General features: G+C 48.7%; 1 protein-coding gene across 2 annotated transcripts in view; it reads right to left on the bottom strand.

Annotated features, from left to right (window-relative positions):
* LOC147726209 (aquaporin-7-like) overlaps nucleotides 1–16238 on the bottom strand; it is a 149441-nt gene that overhangs the window by 32442 nt on the left and 100761 nt on the right. For both annotated transcript variants that reach the window (XM_086960310.1, XM_086960309.1), the window contains one exon: nucleotides 15061–15187. In XM_086960310.1, the coding sequence (XP_086816436.1) occupies nucleotides 15061–15187 (127 nt within the window). The remainder of the gene's footprint in view (nucleotides 1–15060; nucleotides 15188–16238) is intronic.

The following is a 16238-nucleotide window of genomic DNA, read 5'->3' as shown; positions in this document are numbered from 1 at the left end:
CTCTCCCCTCCGCCTTGCACCATTCTCCACTCTGCCTTGCACCCTTCTCTACCTTGCACCCTCTGCCTTGCACCCTGCTCCCCTCCGCCTTGCACCCTTCTCCTCTCTACCTTGAACCCTTCTCTCCCTCAGCCTTGCACCCTTCTCTACCTTGCACCCTTCTCCCCTCTGCCTTGTACCCTTCTCCCCTCCGCCTTGCACCCTTCTCCTCTCTACCTTGCACCCTTCTCCGCTCTGCCTTGCACCCTTCTCCCCTCTGCCTTGCACCCTTCTCCCCTCTGCCTTGCACCCTTCTCCCCTCTGCCTTGAACCCTTCTCGGCCACCCCCTTGCACCATTCCCATCCAATGGAGGGGGCTGCCACCTGGAACAATGGCACCATTTCAAAAGCATGATGGACTAGGGCCGGCCCTGACTGGGTCCACACCAGACGCACTGGCGATCCAGTGAGGGGCAATTGCCCCCCCTAGCCCCTCCCTGCGGACGCCAATGGTTGAGCCCTAATTTTCAGTTCCTTGATGGGGTTTACATATTTGCCAAACTGAGATAAATCGGTCGGCTGTTAGCTCTCAGACAATGGATGGCGCAAGGCTTCTTGGCAGGCTGAAATTCCTAGTTTAAGAAACATTGACTTCAATAAGGTGCGGCTAGAAGTTCTGGGCAGCAACATGGGAGATGTTGCATGGTTTCTCTCCCATAGTCACACAACCTACAACTCGGTGGGAAGTACCGAGGGGGCCAATTGGTTCTATTCTTATAGATTGGTAGAACCATAAGTCTTACATCTTTCTCCCTTCATACGAGTTAGAAATCCCCTGAGCACAGGTAGCGCCTTGAATCTTCTCCATGTCTGCCTTCCTTGCCAGCAAATGTTTTTAAAGAATTGATTTGATAGGTTGATGCGTGAAGGAGATGATAGTTACTGTTTCCAGGTTACCATGTACGCCATTGGCTGCAATAGCTACAAATGACGCCCAAGGATTAGTTAATGTACTGAAAATCTCCAGGAAGGCCTTCTTGAAGGTTCCTGTGTTGGCTTGAGCAATTGCGCGGAAATATTTAATAAATGATGCTTTCGAGGTCTTGTCTGATCAGTCCGACCTCAAGGTGCAGCTGTGATCGCCAAATAACTGACTAACCTATCCACCACTTAAAATGTAATTGCATGTTTCACTATACTAATTCAACACTAATCCTCTATGGGTCCCGGAGTAGGGTGCTACTCGCCGAAAAAGCGCTTTGACGCCTCGTCAGGGGTAGTAAGCACTATATAAATGCAATTACAATACAATACAATATGCAGTGCACTGTAGTTTGGCCAAGGCGGAAGAGAGCAGGGTGCGATCCGTGCCACCGCACCGGGTCTGACTTCCGGGGGCGTGTGTTTGACAGTTTATTATGGTTTTACAGCACCTGCTGCCGCGTTCCTTTTTGAAATTCTAGGCAACACAAAAAAAACTGTCAAGATAACTCTTTTGATTAATATTCTTCCTGGAGAGAGATCGGAGTATTGTCTGGGTTTGGTTTTGACTCACTATAAAGTAGCGCAGAAGGTTGATGTGCCTGTTACAAAGAACGATCACCATGCAGATTATAAAGTGCATATAATGTAAATAGGTCCTGCTTTTCTAAGATATGCTTTTGTCATTTGCAGTTTATGAGTTAAAATCATAATACAGAACTGTGAGCTATTAACTTTCATCAAAGACCTGTATGTACACTGCAGAGTATAGATTAAAGCTTCGATTAATGTTGCAAATAGGGTTGATTTGGTTAGAAATTTATTCTTATTATTGAAGTGAACCCCCAACTATTGGTGTTCCTTTATAAATTCTGAGTTTGTGCTTCTCCAGACCAAGCACTCAATGCCCACCAGTATGGATGACGTGTCACTCCTACACTCTGTAGTCTTCTGGCTTATGTAACATTTCCTATTTGCTGATTTACATACGTATGATTGATTGTCTCTGTGTACACTAGTATGAGTGACCCTATATCACTAATAAAATGCATGTGAGAGAGAGTGGTTGTGGAGACTTGGGCACTGTTAAAGGGAGCTGGTAAGAGAATCTGTGGTGGAGGCGCTCATTGGGGAGTGCCAACAAACATTGTCTCACAGGCCGCAACCAGCATTAAAGACAGCCCGGGAAGAGAGCTTCCCTTGAGAGGCTTAGGGGCCGTAGGAAGTAGTTGGTAGTAATTTTGCTCACAATGCTCCTATAATGACTTAGGCTGTTGAGCTATATAAATGACTGTTTAGTTTACAAAGTGCAAATATCACTGCAGGTGCTTTTCTTGAGAGTTGTTATTAGTAACCCTGGTCAAAGCACTACGCTATGCTCGCGTAGTTTGCGGAGTTTGAGCTACTTTGCTCTACGCGAATTGCACGTAGCACAGTGCAAACACGCGTAGCGTAGCAAAGCGCAGTGGTGATTTATTGCTTGCTCACGGTTCTCAACATCAAGTTGGCAACCACGAGCAAGCAAAATGACATCCCGGCGAGACTTTTTCTTCATTCGCGATCAGCACCATCAAGTTGCCGATCGCGAGCATGGAAAATACACCTCCCGGTGAGATTCTCAACGCAGGGAGGTCAGGTTTCTCATTGCGAGTTGTCGCATATGCTCGTGACCGCTCGCGATGAGAAACTAGCAGTCCGCGTTGAGAAAGCTGATGCTCGAATAAAAATCTACTCAAGCGGCAGTAAAAGATAGCTCGCACTGTACAAGATGCCATTTTCAATGATTGCACAGTGCGGACAAGCATCCGGCACTGTGCAATCCTCGCGAACAGCGCACTACGCAGTTCACGTAGTGCTATGCGTAGCTCTCGTATTGCGAAGTGCACTTCGCGTAGCTTCGCGTAGCGCTACGTAACGAACTACACCCAGGGTTAGTTATAAGTGTACATTGTCTTACTGTTTTCCGTGAACCAAACACCAAGATAATTATATTTAAGGGTGTGGTTAATTTTAAGTTGGCCTAGTCTCCAGGACTATTCAGATTTGTTTTTATATTTTCCAAAAACCATGACGTTTGCCTTTCCAACATTGGCCACAAGTTTATTATTATATATTTTTTTAAACCTTTTTTATTAACATTGTGCATCAGAGTCATGACAGTAACAGCATCAATAATCCTGTACAGTATCGATCATGGTACATTCAGCGGACAAACATCATCTACACCGGGTAAGGGACAACATAGATGAATTCCAACAATGTTCCGGAGTCATAAGCCACTGTGCCTATATACATCCCCCCGCCATCCTAGCTGTGCAAGTAGCAGAGGGGGGGCCTCTCCACCCTCGTAGTTAGGCATCCCCCCGGCAAGGGAAAAAGGAGTCCGTAATGTCACCAGTCCGCAGTCTCCCAGTCCCCACCCAGTGATCCAACCCCGGCGCCCGGAGTATCAATATGTTATGTGTGTGCCTAGTGGATGTGGACCCGCTTCGCGCCCCAGGGAGCTACTCATGGAAGGATTATGAGAGGTGGAGCTCTGCCGGTCAAGGGCCAATCTGTCGGGCGGAATGCAATACGGTGAGTACAGTGTAGTGTGCACCTATACGCTCATGGGCCAGGTATCGGTTCGTCATCACCAGAGGAGTCGCTGCCGGCAGCTTGGGACAACCAGTAAGCCTGCAAGGGGGACCAGAAGTCACTGGGTCTACAGCGGGCAGGCATCAGGTCCGCATAGACGCCGTGTTGGTCCTGGCAATATTTGAGGTCGTCCAACCATTCCTTAAACTTTGGTGCCCTCCCTCTTCCCCATCTGCATGCAATTCTCCGTTTAGCAAGAAGGAGTGCGAGATCGACAAACTTGCGATCCGATTTGGGAACGTTTTTGGTGTAACCCAGCAGCATCACCACTGGCTCAAGGGCAAGAGGGCCATCGATCATCACCTGAAGCGCAGCATGAACCTGCTCCCAGTATTCCTGAATTACTCCACACTCCCAGGCCAAATGGAGGAAACCTGCGCCCTCTGCACGGCACCTCGCACATCTGTCGTCATCCGACAGTCGAAATCGCAGTTTCCGAACTGGGGTATAATAATACCGCTGCACAAATTTATAGTGGATAATTTTCAGTCTACAACTAGAGGAGACTCTTGCGGTAACCGAGCAGCAGTATCTCCATTGTTCATCAGTGAGTGCAGCGGGCAGGTCAGAGTCCCAGGCAGTACGTGCCTTGGACGGAACAGGGGGGCGTTGCTCTCGAATGGCCGAATATAGCTTCGACACCAAGTGTCTGCCGTCCGAAATGAGCATGACGTGTAGCGGCAGGACCGTGCCCGGTTCCTCCGGGTAGCCAGGAATTATCTCCTTCATACCCTGACGGAGCCTGATGTAATAAAACACCTCCATTGGCGTCGGGGGAGTAGCACAAAAGAACTGTTCCTTAGTGCGGAACTGCTTCTCATGAAACAAGTCCCCCCAGGTATGAAGTTGGATGCGGTTGCACATGGAATGAAATCCATTTTCCGTTAGGAGCGATAACTTCGGATGATATGAAAGGGGCATCGCCGGTGAGTAGAGCATGGGGGCTTCCAGTTATCTAGTCACTCTTCGCCAAGCGTCCATGGTACATGTGACAGTGGTGGCAGGCGTCTCAACGTCTCCAATCAAGCCCAGCAGCATGCCCTTAAGCGGCAGCGGGTGAACTATCCAGTCCTCAGCTGCCACCTGAGGCATAAAGGGGGTGGGGTTAACCCAATAATAAGCATGTTGAGCCTGAGCACTGAGGTAATACACCTCCAAGTCGGGCACGTCGAATCCGCCTCTGTCATACGGTTGTGTCAATACTTTCCAGCTGAGGCGCGGCTGCTTCCCGCCCCAAAATAGGCGAAGCAGTTCAGACCGAAGCCTTTTAAAGAAGTAGGCTCCCGGGTAATAGGGTATATTTTGAAAGAGGTATAGGAAGCGTGGGAGGATGACCATTTTTATCAGGGAGGCTCTTCCCGCCATCGACAGCGGGAGGGCCAACCAGCGAGTCACAGTATCGGCTAGTTTGGAGATGGCCACCCCATAGTTCAGTCGGACCGTGTCCTCCTTAGCGAGTGACACAACAATTCCCAGGTATTTCAAGTCCGTACTACACCACTCCAGCGGGTAATCAAGCGGGAAATGGGCCACTGAGGGCGTGAGGGGGAAGAACTGCGACTTTTTCCAATTGATGTGCACGCCGGAGACGCCACCAAATAACACAAATTCTCTCAATAGGGGGTTGAGGTGTTCTTGCGGGCGCCGCACATGCAAGGTAACGTCGTCCGCATAGAGGGATATGCCAATCTGTCTCTGATTGCAATTAAAGGCGCTGTCCTTATGCAACTGCCGGATCCTGCAAGCCAGGGGTTCGATAGCTAGGGCAAAAAGCAGGGGCGACAAGGGGCAGCCCTGTCGAGTCCCTCTCGTGATTGGCATCTGCGATGACAGCACTCCGTTGACGATGACCCTAGCAACTGGAGAGGTATAAAGCAATGTCACCCAGGCAATGAAGATCCGGGGGAAGCCCATCCTGCCTAATATGGCCAGTAGATAGCCCCATTCCACCGAATCAAACGCCTTAGTGGCGTCCAGAAACACAGCAGCGACCGGAAGGTCCGGGGAGATGGTAGGTATGAGGGAGAACAGGGTGCAGAGGTTATGGGACGTAGCTCTACCCGGGACAAATCCAGATTGATCCGGCAGCACCAGGGTAGTCATAAGTAGGGATAATCTAGTCGCGAGCACCTTCGCTAGAATCTTTGCATCGCAGTTCAGCAGCGATAAGGGCCTGTAGGCGTCGGTATCCTTCGGGTCTTTCCCCGGCTTAAGCAGCGAAGTGATTGCCACCTCCCTCATAGAGCCCGGTAGTATCCCCTCCTCCAACGACTCCTCAAACACCTCCTTCAGCACTGGTGCCATTATGTCTATGTAACATTTATAAAATTCGGCTGGTAGGCCGTCCAGCCCAGAGGCTTTGCCGTTACTTAGTGACATGATCGCTTCTCGGATTTCATCAATCTCGAAAGGACACCCCAGGAAAGCCCTATCACTATCACTCAGCCAACACAGTGCAATGTCATCGAGGAACCCATTGAGGTCAACCTCTTCAGTCTGCTGTGTGGTATATAGCCGTTTATAATGCTGCAGGAAGGTGTCCTGTATCCCCCTAGTGTCCTTATAGGTTCTGCCTTCACCATCAGAGATTTCCAGTATGTGCGTGGCAAATCGCTGGTGTCTCGTGAGTGCCGCCAACACTTTTCCCGGCCTATCTCCTTCGCAATAGCGTCGAGCCGTCCAGTACTTACCACGGAATTTGGCTTCCCTGGCTGCCTCCTCCTCAAATTTAGATAACTTGGCTCTGAATGCTATCGCTAGGTTAGGGCAAGGGTTTCCAACCATCTCCGCCTCTAACGCTTTGAGTTCCGTTTCAATACCCGTCAGCGTGTGCACTATTTCCCTCAACACGCCACAGCTCTTAGAGATCGTGACACCGCGCACAGTGACCTTGAAAGCCTCCCAGATCGTCTCGACCTTAGCAACAGACCCCTTGTTCCTAGGGAAGAAGGCCTCAATTTCCTCCCCGAGTTCTTGCTTGAATACCGGGTCAAGGAGGGCCGAGGGGAATAGCCGCCACGGTGGGCGTATTCTCGCATATCCAGGCAATTCCAGGACGGTCAGCACAGGCCATTGATCCGAGTATGTTCGAGGCAGGTGTCGCACCTTGGCGACGCCACCAGCCAGACCCCGTGAGATGAAACAGTAATCAATCCTGGCCCACGAGCGTGCATGCGTGGTGAAGTGGGTGCCTTCCCTAGTCCCCGGGTGTAAGTGCCTCCAGCTGTCCACCAATCCCGCTTCCGTCAGTATGCCCCGCAACGCTTCTCTGGCTTTCGTATTGTACTGTCCGCTACCGTCTGACCTGTCCGCCCCCGGGTGTAAGGAGAGATTAAAGTCCCCCCCCCAGACTACGTGTGTGGCCTCAACCTCAAGTGCATGTCCCCATAGTGACAAGAAGAACCCAGGTGTGTCGATGTTGGGTGCGTAACAGTTTATGAGCATCACAACATCAGTGCCCAGTCTCCCCCAGAGGATCACGTATCTCCCCTCACTATCCGTCCGAGCACCCAGCTTTTGGAACGTTAGTCGTTTACTGATCAAAATGGCAGTGCCCCTGGAATAGGTGGAATAGGAGGAAAACTCTCTCACGGTCGCCCATCTGTCTGCAAATCGAGGGATGCATCGCGGATTAAGGTGAGTCTCCTGGAGCAGAGCTATTTGCACTTGGTGTCTATCTAAGTACCCCAGCACATTCCTACATTTCCGCGGGTTATTAAGGCCTCTGACATTCCAGGATATTATAGACACAGTATTCAAAGTATGGTCACCCGTGCTCATCATCACATCCCTGTACCCAATAAGTGCACAGAGTCGCGGTTCTCTGTGGTGCCGCATCCTGTACCAAAAACCACAGCGCACAGTATCGTCGGTTTTCCTGATCATTCATGCTGACACAACCCGCACGTCCAGTCCCGACACACATGCCATGACTACCATCCGCACATTCATGCATTCTCCCAACAAGCCCCACCCCAACAAGTGAACATTCCTCCTCACTCTGTTCACAGTAACAGAAAACCCACTCCCCATGTCCTCCCCCAACCCACTGAAGCAACCCAAACTTGCCAGTATTACGATCCCTCCCCCCCTCCCAAACCCCGTACTCAATAACCATAGTAAAACCATGTGGGGAATCCCCTCCTGGGGGCATCAGAGGTACACGTCCACTCACCCCAACACTCCCCTCCCCTCCCGCATATACCATATGGGGAAGACAGAGAAGAAGGGGTGGTGCCTGGCTTATAGTAGTCCTGCAGATAGAAGCCTCAACAAAAAACCATCAGTGCCGGACCCCCAGCCCTCTAATTGTAGAAAACAACAATAATTTCAATGGCCCCGTCCCTTTCCCAACTGCCACCCGCAAAGTCACCTGCATTATCATCAGTGCGTGCGTCCCAAGCGCTAGTCAATCAAAGGAGTAGTGCGCACCAGCTGGGCCAGCGGTCTGCTGGGGGTCCATGGAGCAGAAAGGTAGGTACCCAAATCAAATGATGAAGGAGAATGCCACCCCGGAGCAGCCAGGGCGGGGATACCGATGTCACCGCCAGCAGCGCCCAGCCCCTACTCCAGCAGTGCGATAGGGTGCGAGTGGCATAAACATCATGAGGGCGCCGTTATGATTCATTCATCTTGTTCAGCAGGATTCCCTCCCGCTTCATCCTCTCCCTCGTTCCGCCTGTCTCTCCTTTCAGTGCGAAGCCTTTTAACATAATCCTCAGCGTGCTGTGGGTTCGTGAAGAAGTGTTGTTTGCCCTGATGGGTCACCCGAAGCCGGGCCGGGTACAAAAGTGCGTAGTCGATCTGCATGTCCCTCAATTTCTTTTTCACTTCCAGGAACTTTCTCCTTTGGTCCTGTACCATGGGCGTGAAATCCGGGTAGAGTGAAAACTGTACACCATTACAGGACAAATTCCGGTGTGTGCGGGCAGCTCGAAGGGCAACGTCCCTATCACGGTAGTTAAGTAACCGGGCGATGATAGGCCGCGGTGATGCTCCTGGCTTGGGGGCCGGGCCCAGGGAGCGGTGCGCTCTTTCAACTATGAATTGGCTCGAGAAGGCCTCCTTGCCCACAGCTGTTTGTAGTATGCGTTCGACATAGTCCTCCATGCGCCCAGTGTTGGTGGACTCCGGAACCCCCGTGACGCGGATGTTATTGCGTCTACCTCTCGCCTCCAACTCCTCATTCTTCGCCGCTATCACTCTGAGGATGTTGTCCATGCGGGTAAGGCGTGTGTCGTGCGTCGCGGCAGTGTCCTCGGCAGTGGAAATGCGTCGCTCTGCCTCAGAGAGCCGTTCCTCGTGCACCTCCACTTTTTGCACCACGCCGTCCATCCTGGAGGACAGCCGATCCACCTTATCCACGACAGTCGCGAAGCCCTGACGCTTCTCCTCTATGATCAGGCGCAACTCAGGTGTTATGACCGCAGGAGGGGTCTCGGCGCTTGGCTGTCCCGAGGAGCTCCCGGCACCCGTTGTACCACGTGTTGGTTTCTTTGAAGCTGCAGGTTCGAAGGACAGTTTGGGTTGCTTTGCATCGTTCTTGCCCATGGCGACCCAGCTGTTGGCACCCAGTGGTTGCAATGAGTGGTTGGCCCGCCAGTCCCCGAGATCAGAGCCTTCGCGTAGGTCGTTCCCAATATGATGACCCAGAGACAGCCGTGGCAGTGGCCTGTCAATAGGGTATATGCAGCCCCCACCAGACCTGGGAGCCGGCTCAGCCCCCAGCACAGCAGCCCGCCACAGCAGCCGGAGCACCCCGGGCAGTAAAGAGCAGTGGAGGGCGAGTTCAGAGTGCGTATGTCCCAGCAGTAGCTGCCGGTGGGGCCCCGCTCGCTGTGGCTCTAAATCGCCGGCGGTGCCCGTGGCCGCCGTGTGTAGGCGCAGCGATAGTCCCTACTGGGTCCGGGGGGAGTCCTCGATGTTGAAGGGTTGCGCCCTCAGGGAGGATGTCCGCTGCGGCCTCCGCCGGGATCAGGGGGCAGACAGCCGTCGTGTGTAGGCGCAGCGGTAGTCCCTACTGGGTCCGGGGGGAGTCCTCCAGGTGGAGGGTTGCGCCCTCGGGGATGTCCGCCGCGGCCTCCGCCGGGATCAGGGGTGCAGACAACCGTCCGTCCGCCACCGCAGCAGGGGAGCTGGTGCGATGATCAGCCCTCCCCCTCAATGCAGCGTTCTCAGGGGGGGGGCGAGACTCACCCCCGCCAGTCCACGGCAATCGTCCAGCAGGCCTCCCGCAGGTCTGGCCGGGTTACGCGATGCCGAGGCCTAGCCGCCTCGTGTGAAGCCGCGGTCTCAGGTGGCACAGCTCCCGGTCCCGGTCAGCGGCCCTCCGCAGCAGCGCACCTCGGGGCACTTTCAAGGTGCCACAACTCCGGTCCCGGGCTTCGGATCTTCTCCAGAATCGGACCGGCGCCGCAGCTCGGGTGTAGCCAGCAGCGGTGCAATCTTCAGGCATCCATCTGCAGGGGAAGCGGATTAAAGCAGGATAATGCTGGCCAGGCAGCCAGAGCCTCACAGAGGTGCGGCCATTAGCTAGTGCGCCCTCTAGCGCCCCACACAAGTTTATTATTTTCATTATTGATATTTTGCTCGTTCAGTGCACGATGCGTGCCTATTTTAGTATGATCCAGGATGATCAAGTCATTTGAATACTGAAGTCTGGGCTGTCTATGGAAGCCAATCCCTGGTGGTATTGTTTTTGCTTTCGATATGGCTCGACCTAGGTCTGCCGTGTAGAGGTTGAACAACATGGAGCTAACACACAGCCTTGTTTCTGGCATCGAGTTGTTGACATTTGGGTTGTGGCCTATTCCAATGATTACCTTTAGTAAAGTGCCAAATATACCCAATTTTTGCAAGCTTAAATCAGAGTTTGTTTTGATCTGCTCCATCAAATGTTATGTTATGTTATATGCAGTTTTGTAGCGCGCTCAATTACTACCAGAGTATCCTGGCGCGGAGAAATGCAAAGAGCCATAACAAAAGAAAAGAACAGCCTAAAAACCAAGTTTGAACAGATAAGTTTTCAGAGCTTTTTTAAAGAGAGCAAAATTCTAATTAGACCAAAGGGTCAAAGGAAGAGAATTCCAAGCAATCGCCTCTTTAACCGCAATTGACTGGGCCCCCAGTCGAGAGCGCCGGAATCGTGGAATCAGCAGCAAATGCTGCGAGGCAGAACTCAAAGGCCGATTGGGAAGATAACGGGTAAACCGTTTCATCAGATAAGTAGGGCCTTGGCCATGAATGGCTTTGTGAGCAAAGGTGAGCATTTTAAAGATGATACTCTGCGTCCCTGGAAGCCAATGCAGGTTAGTCTATAAAGCAAGAAAAAAGGGGAGGGCGGACATGCAGGAAAGTGCGGAAGACCAGTTAAGACGTGGAAGTGGAATTATCTATGGTAGATGACTTTTGTATAACGCCCGCTTGGTAATAAGGGATTATGTTTTCAACTGGAGCCTATTCCAGTAATTCTTTCAGAAAGATTTTGGCATTGGTTTTTACCTCAGCATCTTATAGGGCAAAAACGGTAATGATGAAGTCCTTTTGTAGAGTACGCAACGAGTCGGCTGGGCTGGGCTGAGAAAATTGATTGGAAGATGAATGAATAAAGATGAACATACCATTCGCCATTCTCCTTGAATTAATGGACTGAATTGAAGAAATAATTATATACTTGGATATTGAAGACATAAATAATATTTAATTTGAATCCTTCTATTGGACTTTGTTCTTGATTACTTTTCGATGTACTCCCCTTTTTTTAATGTGTATTTGTTAAGTTTGAGGGGGTCTGTAGGTGGTGGTACTTCATAGGTCTGAACACCATACTTATGTACATTTTTTTTAACTACTGACTGATGAGGTGAACTATTGTCACCACTGTCTAGTTTTGATCAAACAATAACCTGATGGATCGTGCCTTTTTTTTGTGAACGGGATGCAGAATGGATCATGTCCAGGAGTGCGGGACTTTGAGTGGTTTAAAAACCTTCAAGACCTTCAAATAGATCCCCCCCCCCCGAATCATTGAAGACCGTCAGCCATGCACTCATAACCAGCAGACTGGACTATGGTAACTCCCTCTACGCTGGGATCACGAGCCTATGCTCCACAAACTACAGACCATACAGAACCACGCAGGCAGACTCATCCTCTGCATCCCGCGACACGAACACATCACCCAGCACCTGCGCAACCTCCACTGGCTCCCCATTGAGAAAAGAGTAACCTTCAAGATATCACCTAGTCCTACAAATGCCTCCACAACACCGGACCCCAATACCTCAACATCAGAACCTTCTTCCACGCATCCAAGAGCAACCTCCGATCGCCGACCTCAGCCTCGCCGAACCCCCGCACATCCAAATAGAAAGAACGGGTGGAAGAACCTTCTCCTACATCATGGCCAAGACTTATAATGAGCTGCTGATCAACATCAGGCGCACCCCCACCCTGCACATCTTCAGGAAGACCCTCAAGACCTGGCTCTTTGACTGACCGAAGCTACCTACTCCCCTTCCCCCAGCGCCTTGAGACCCTCACGGGTGAGTAGCACGCTTATAATTTCCGTGATTGATTGATTAAAAACATTGATGGTAAACCAGAGTGAGAATATTGGCACAGAAACCTATGTCTGCCTTAAAAAAGAACCGAGTAGACCATTAGGCCCTGGGGCCCTGTTCTCTCTGATGGTTTTTAGTGTCATACAGACGGGTGTCTTGTTGAACGGTACGGCTTCACTCTTATAACGGTTTGTATGTTGGTTATCCGAATTCTTGCACTCACCTGGGCCGTTCCCACTCAAACAAGTTAAACTACTCGTCCCTGGTGGTTCACTTTCAAAAGTGATTTTGGGAGCTGTGCCACCTGAGTTGGACTGGTTGTCCCTACTTTCATGGCCCTCAGTGCACAAGGTAATATTCTCCCATATTCCGGAACACTGCAAACTTTTTTCATTACATAGTCCGGAAGCGTATTCGGTCTACTTTGTCATGGGAACTCCGTTCCCGCTTATACAGGCTTTGTTATTTATTAAATTGATATATATCGAACATTTTCCCTTATTATTACTGCTTAGCAAGAAGTATACATATAGCCTTTCAGCTTCCATATATTTGACCTCTACTAACCAGAGTAAACTGTGTTGCTCTTTCTTTATAATTCTTAATTGTAGTATTTTATACTTTAGTGGCTGATCTTCAATCCTTAGTGCTTTTCTGTATGTCTGCCGTACACCAAGGGTTCTTAGCAGTGACCAAATGTTTTTAGAAGCTGGAATGTTATTCACTCTCCCCTTTAAAACCTTTTACAATGACTTAATGTTTTTGTCTCAAGTTGACTTAAGAGTTGAGCTGAAGGCAGAGTCGCTCAGGCTATTTAGCCAGCAAGGCGTTAGTTTCCAGTTCTTCAATCGAGTTAGGATGATCTTATTCCACAAAAGTCTTCTTATAAATTCAAAGTTTTCTTCTTCTTGTGAAGAGCCGACTGTGTTGGTCTGTTCCGCCACCTGCACCTCTAGTCGAAGCCGCGTTTTCACTGGAAAGTGGTCACATTCCTCTTGGTCCATGACTGCATCGTTCTTGTACAAGTCATATGTACTGCTATTCACAAATGTATGTGTCAAGATGGCCCTAAATAGTTGTAGAGGTTTGCCATGAAGGCTTATTGGTGATTGTAGGGCATGCATAGAAGTAACATTGTATGTGTCAAGGCAATTATTCACTTTTCTGACAAGGTTTTCTAAAGGTATTGATTGTACGTCTGTTGGTGGTTGTTGTTGCCCTAGGTTGGTCAATTTGAAGTCTGTTGTTAATATAGTCTTGAAGGTTGAATATCTACAGAAGAGTCTATCTAGAGCCTCACAAAAGTCGTCTACTTTTAATTTCTTATTGGTCCTGTGAATATTTAAATAGAAGTTGATCAATGAGATGGGTTTTATCCTTCCACAAATACAACACCCGTTAATTGTTATTACTTGTAGTGGGGGTTGTCTGTTTGACGTTCTGTCAGTTCCACCTTCAGAGTTGTGGAGATGAACAACCTTGTGATGGGTAACGAAAATGATTCGTTTTTCATAGCTGGTTTCCCTACGTTGTAAAACCCTGCTATCGTGACTGGTTCAACCGCCCATGTTTCCTGCAAGGATGTCATGCCACCACTGATGTGCAGGTATGCACTTTATACCTGCTACATTTCAAGAAATTACTCAGCAGTTACTCATGTCAAATACATTGGTATAGTAATATTTTGTTTTGTACTGTATTGTAACGTTTATATAGTGCTTACTATGCTTGAACGCAGGGTGTGTGGTTGGAAGTGTGTTGCCTTTGCTTTGATCCTGGGTGGGAACTGTTTCCATGTTGTGGGTGAGCACCACCGTGATGTGGCTATCGTGTTACTGGATGCAGCGCTTAGTAGTGTGATGGATGAAGAAGTGAGCAGGTTTATGGTTTTAGTAAGCTCTGCAGCTCCCTTTATGGTATTTCTTATGTCCACAGCCATCTTTGCTGGTTACTGCACTGGTTGTCCATTCTGAGATACTTTGTTTAAAGTTTATGGTCCTGAGCAGGCATAGGCTCGAGGGAGAAGTGGCGGAGAGATCTGCTGGGAAGGACTTTGCTAAAATCATCCCAAATCCAATTGCCATTGTGAGATGGCAAGGAGCCGTAGCTAGTTGGGACTTGCAATGGTGGACTAAATAAGATTCCTCCTTTGGCCAGCGGCATGTGCCGATCTCTTTTGTTAACCACACCTATTCAGATGGTTTATTGCTGTGGACTAGTACGCCACTTGGTGATGGATATGACCCTGAGCAGTTTCGTCTCATGTGATGAGAGCCAAGCATTAAAGGGAATTATTGGGCAGCCTATATGAACTACAATATACTGTCTGATTGCTGAATGTTATGATATTAGTTTTCGAGTGTGCTATATATTGTATTGTATTGTGATTGCATTATATAGCACTTATTACCCCTATCGAGGCATGGATGTGTTTTACGCTGGGACGCACACTGCTCCAGGCCCCAGGGTTAGTGTTTTGTAGTTATTGTTGGTGTTTGGGATTAGTCTTGTGCTCTACCAGAGCAACTTCATGTCTTTACTCTCGTTTCTATGTGGTAGATTACATTACTTGGAAATGCAGTGTGATTTTTAATGGGAGAGGAATGGTATGGGACTTTTATGCATTGGTTGATTGTAGTAATAGTAATCAGGGTTAACTCTGAGCTGTGACCTTTACTGATAAAAGTTGTGATCGAAAGTCATCTTCTGTCTCCCATAATAGTGAAGATACACTTTTTTTTTTTTTTTTTGTATTTATAAAAGTTTTTTATTGAAAAATATAAGTGGAATATACATTAACCTTTTTACACATCTTTGTAATTTCCAGATCCAGGATTCAAGTAGTCCAACATTATATGCAGCCAAGAGCAATTGAATCACATAGATTTACAGCCTTACTCACCTGAGACTCCACCGGCCACAAGTATGCCCATCGTCACACCAAATCCAAAGGACAGATTAATACTTAAGTATTGCCCAAATTCTTTTCTTCCAAGAACAACCTGGGCAACCGAACCCAAGCCGAAACTCTGAAAAAAATAACACATGTAACAATTACTGGTGCTACACGCAGAGGGTAAATATTTAACTCTGCCCTTCGTAGGACTACAGAAATAGATAATGATAGCCAGTCATATTTCCTGATCTTTTTTAGGTTTAGCCTGGAGACAGCATAAGCTATCTCGATAGCCCCTGTATTTATAATAAAGTCTGGCCTAGAGACAGCTTTAACTATTTGAACAACTTCATGTTCAACAAAAGTCATTAATAAAACACATATGTATATATACATATATAGAGGAACTTTGGGTCAACCCACTTCTTCTATTGGTCTGATAAATTGTCATTCACTTTTTGCTGCTTCCGACCTTGCATGCCTCAAGTGTCACTTCAACTATTGTCTCTCTCTTCCAATGTGAGTGATGGCATTTTGCCTTGACACATGCACATCCGCATAAAAAAATGCCATGGTTGGTGGGTCAACCTCTTCACTCACCTTTTTTTATTTACTATTTCTTTTTTTACTTTTAAGTTTCTAATTATAATTTAAAAGAGAAATTGCATGCTTGAGAAGGGCATACCTATTGACTTTGCCTATGGTTGTTTTTCTTGCATTCACTTAAAACCTATATTTTAAGCCTTGCCCATACCCAGGGTGAATAAATGCAGGTGGGAAGGCAAAAACAACCACAGCTATGCACTGGGTCGTCTTGAGGAATGTCAGATATTTTAGTAAAACAGAGAAACATGGCAAGTGGTGATCTGAGGTCCACCTAATGCTTCAGAAAAGAGAGGCTGGGAAGACTCCTTACGCTCTGAAATCACAGTCTTACTGGCTTTGTTGTTGCTGTGGGTTTCATTCTGTGCATCTATGTCCTTATTCTATGCAGTATGGGAGTAGAGTTTCTCCCACGTCTGGAGTTGTGTCAGTAGAAGGCAGTAGGTGAGGCTGTTCTAAGTGCAGACAGAAAGGAAGGCTAAACTTGCTGCAAAGAGTTTCTGGATGGGTGCAGGCAAGCATGTAAATCAGGGGGGTCTAGTGTATGTGCATGCAGACCGCAAATGCAGGGGCATATTAAA

Source organism: Lissotriton vulgaris, chromosome 3_1 (genome assembly GCF_964263255.1).
Source record: "Lissotriton vulgaris chromosome 3_1, aLisVul1.2, whole genome shotgun sequence".
Lineage (NCBI taxonomy): Eukaryota > Metazoa > Chordata > Amphibia > Caudata > Salamandridae > Lissotriton > Lissotriton vulgaris.
Note: the sequence above shows the minus strand (reverse complement) of the source record. Positions and strands in the feature narration are given on the sequence as shown.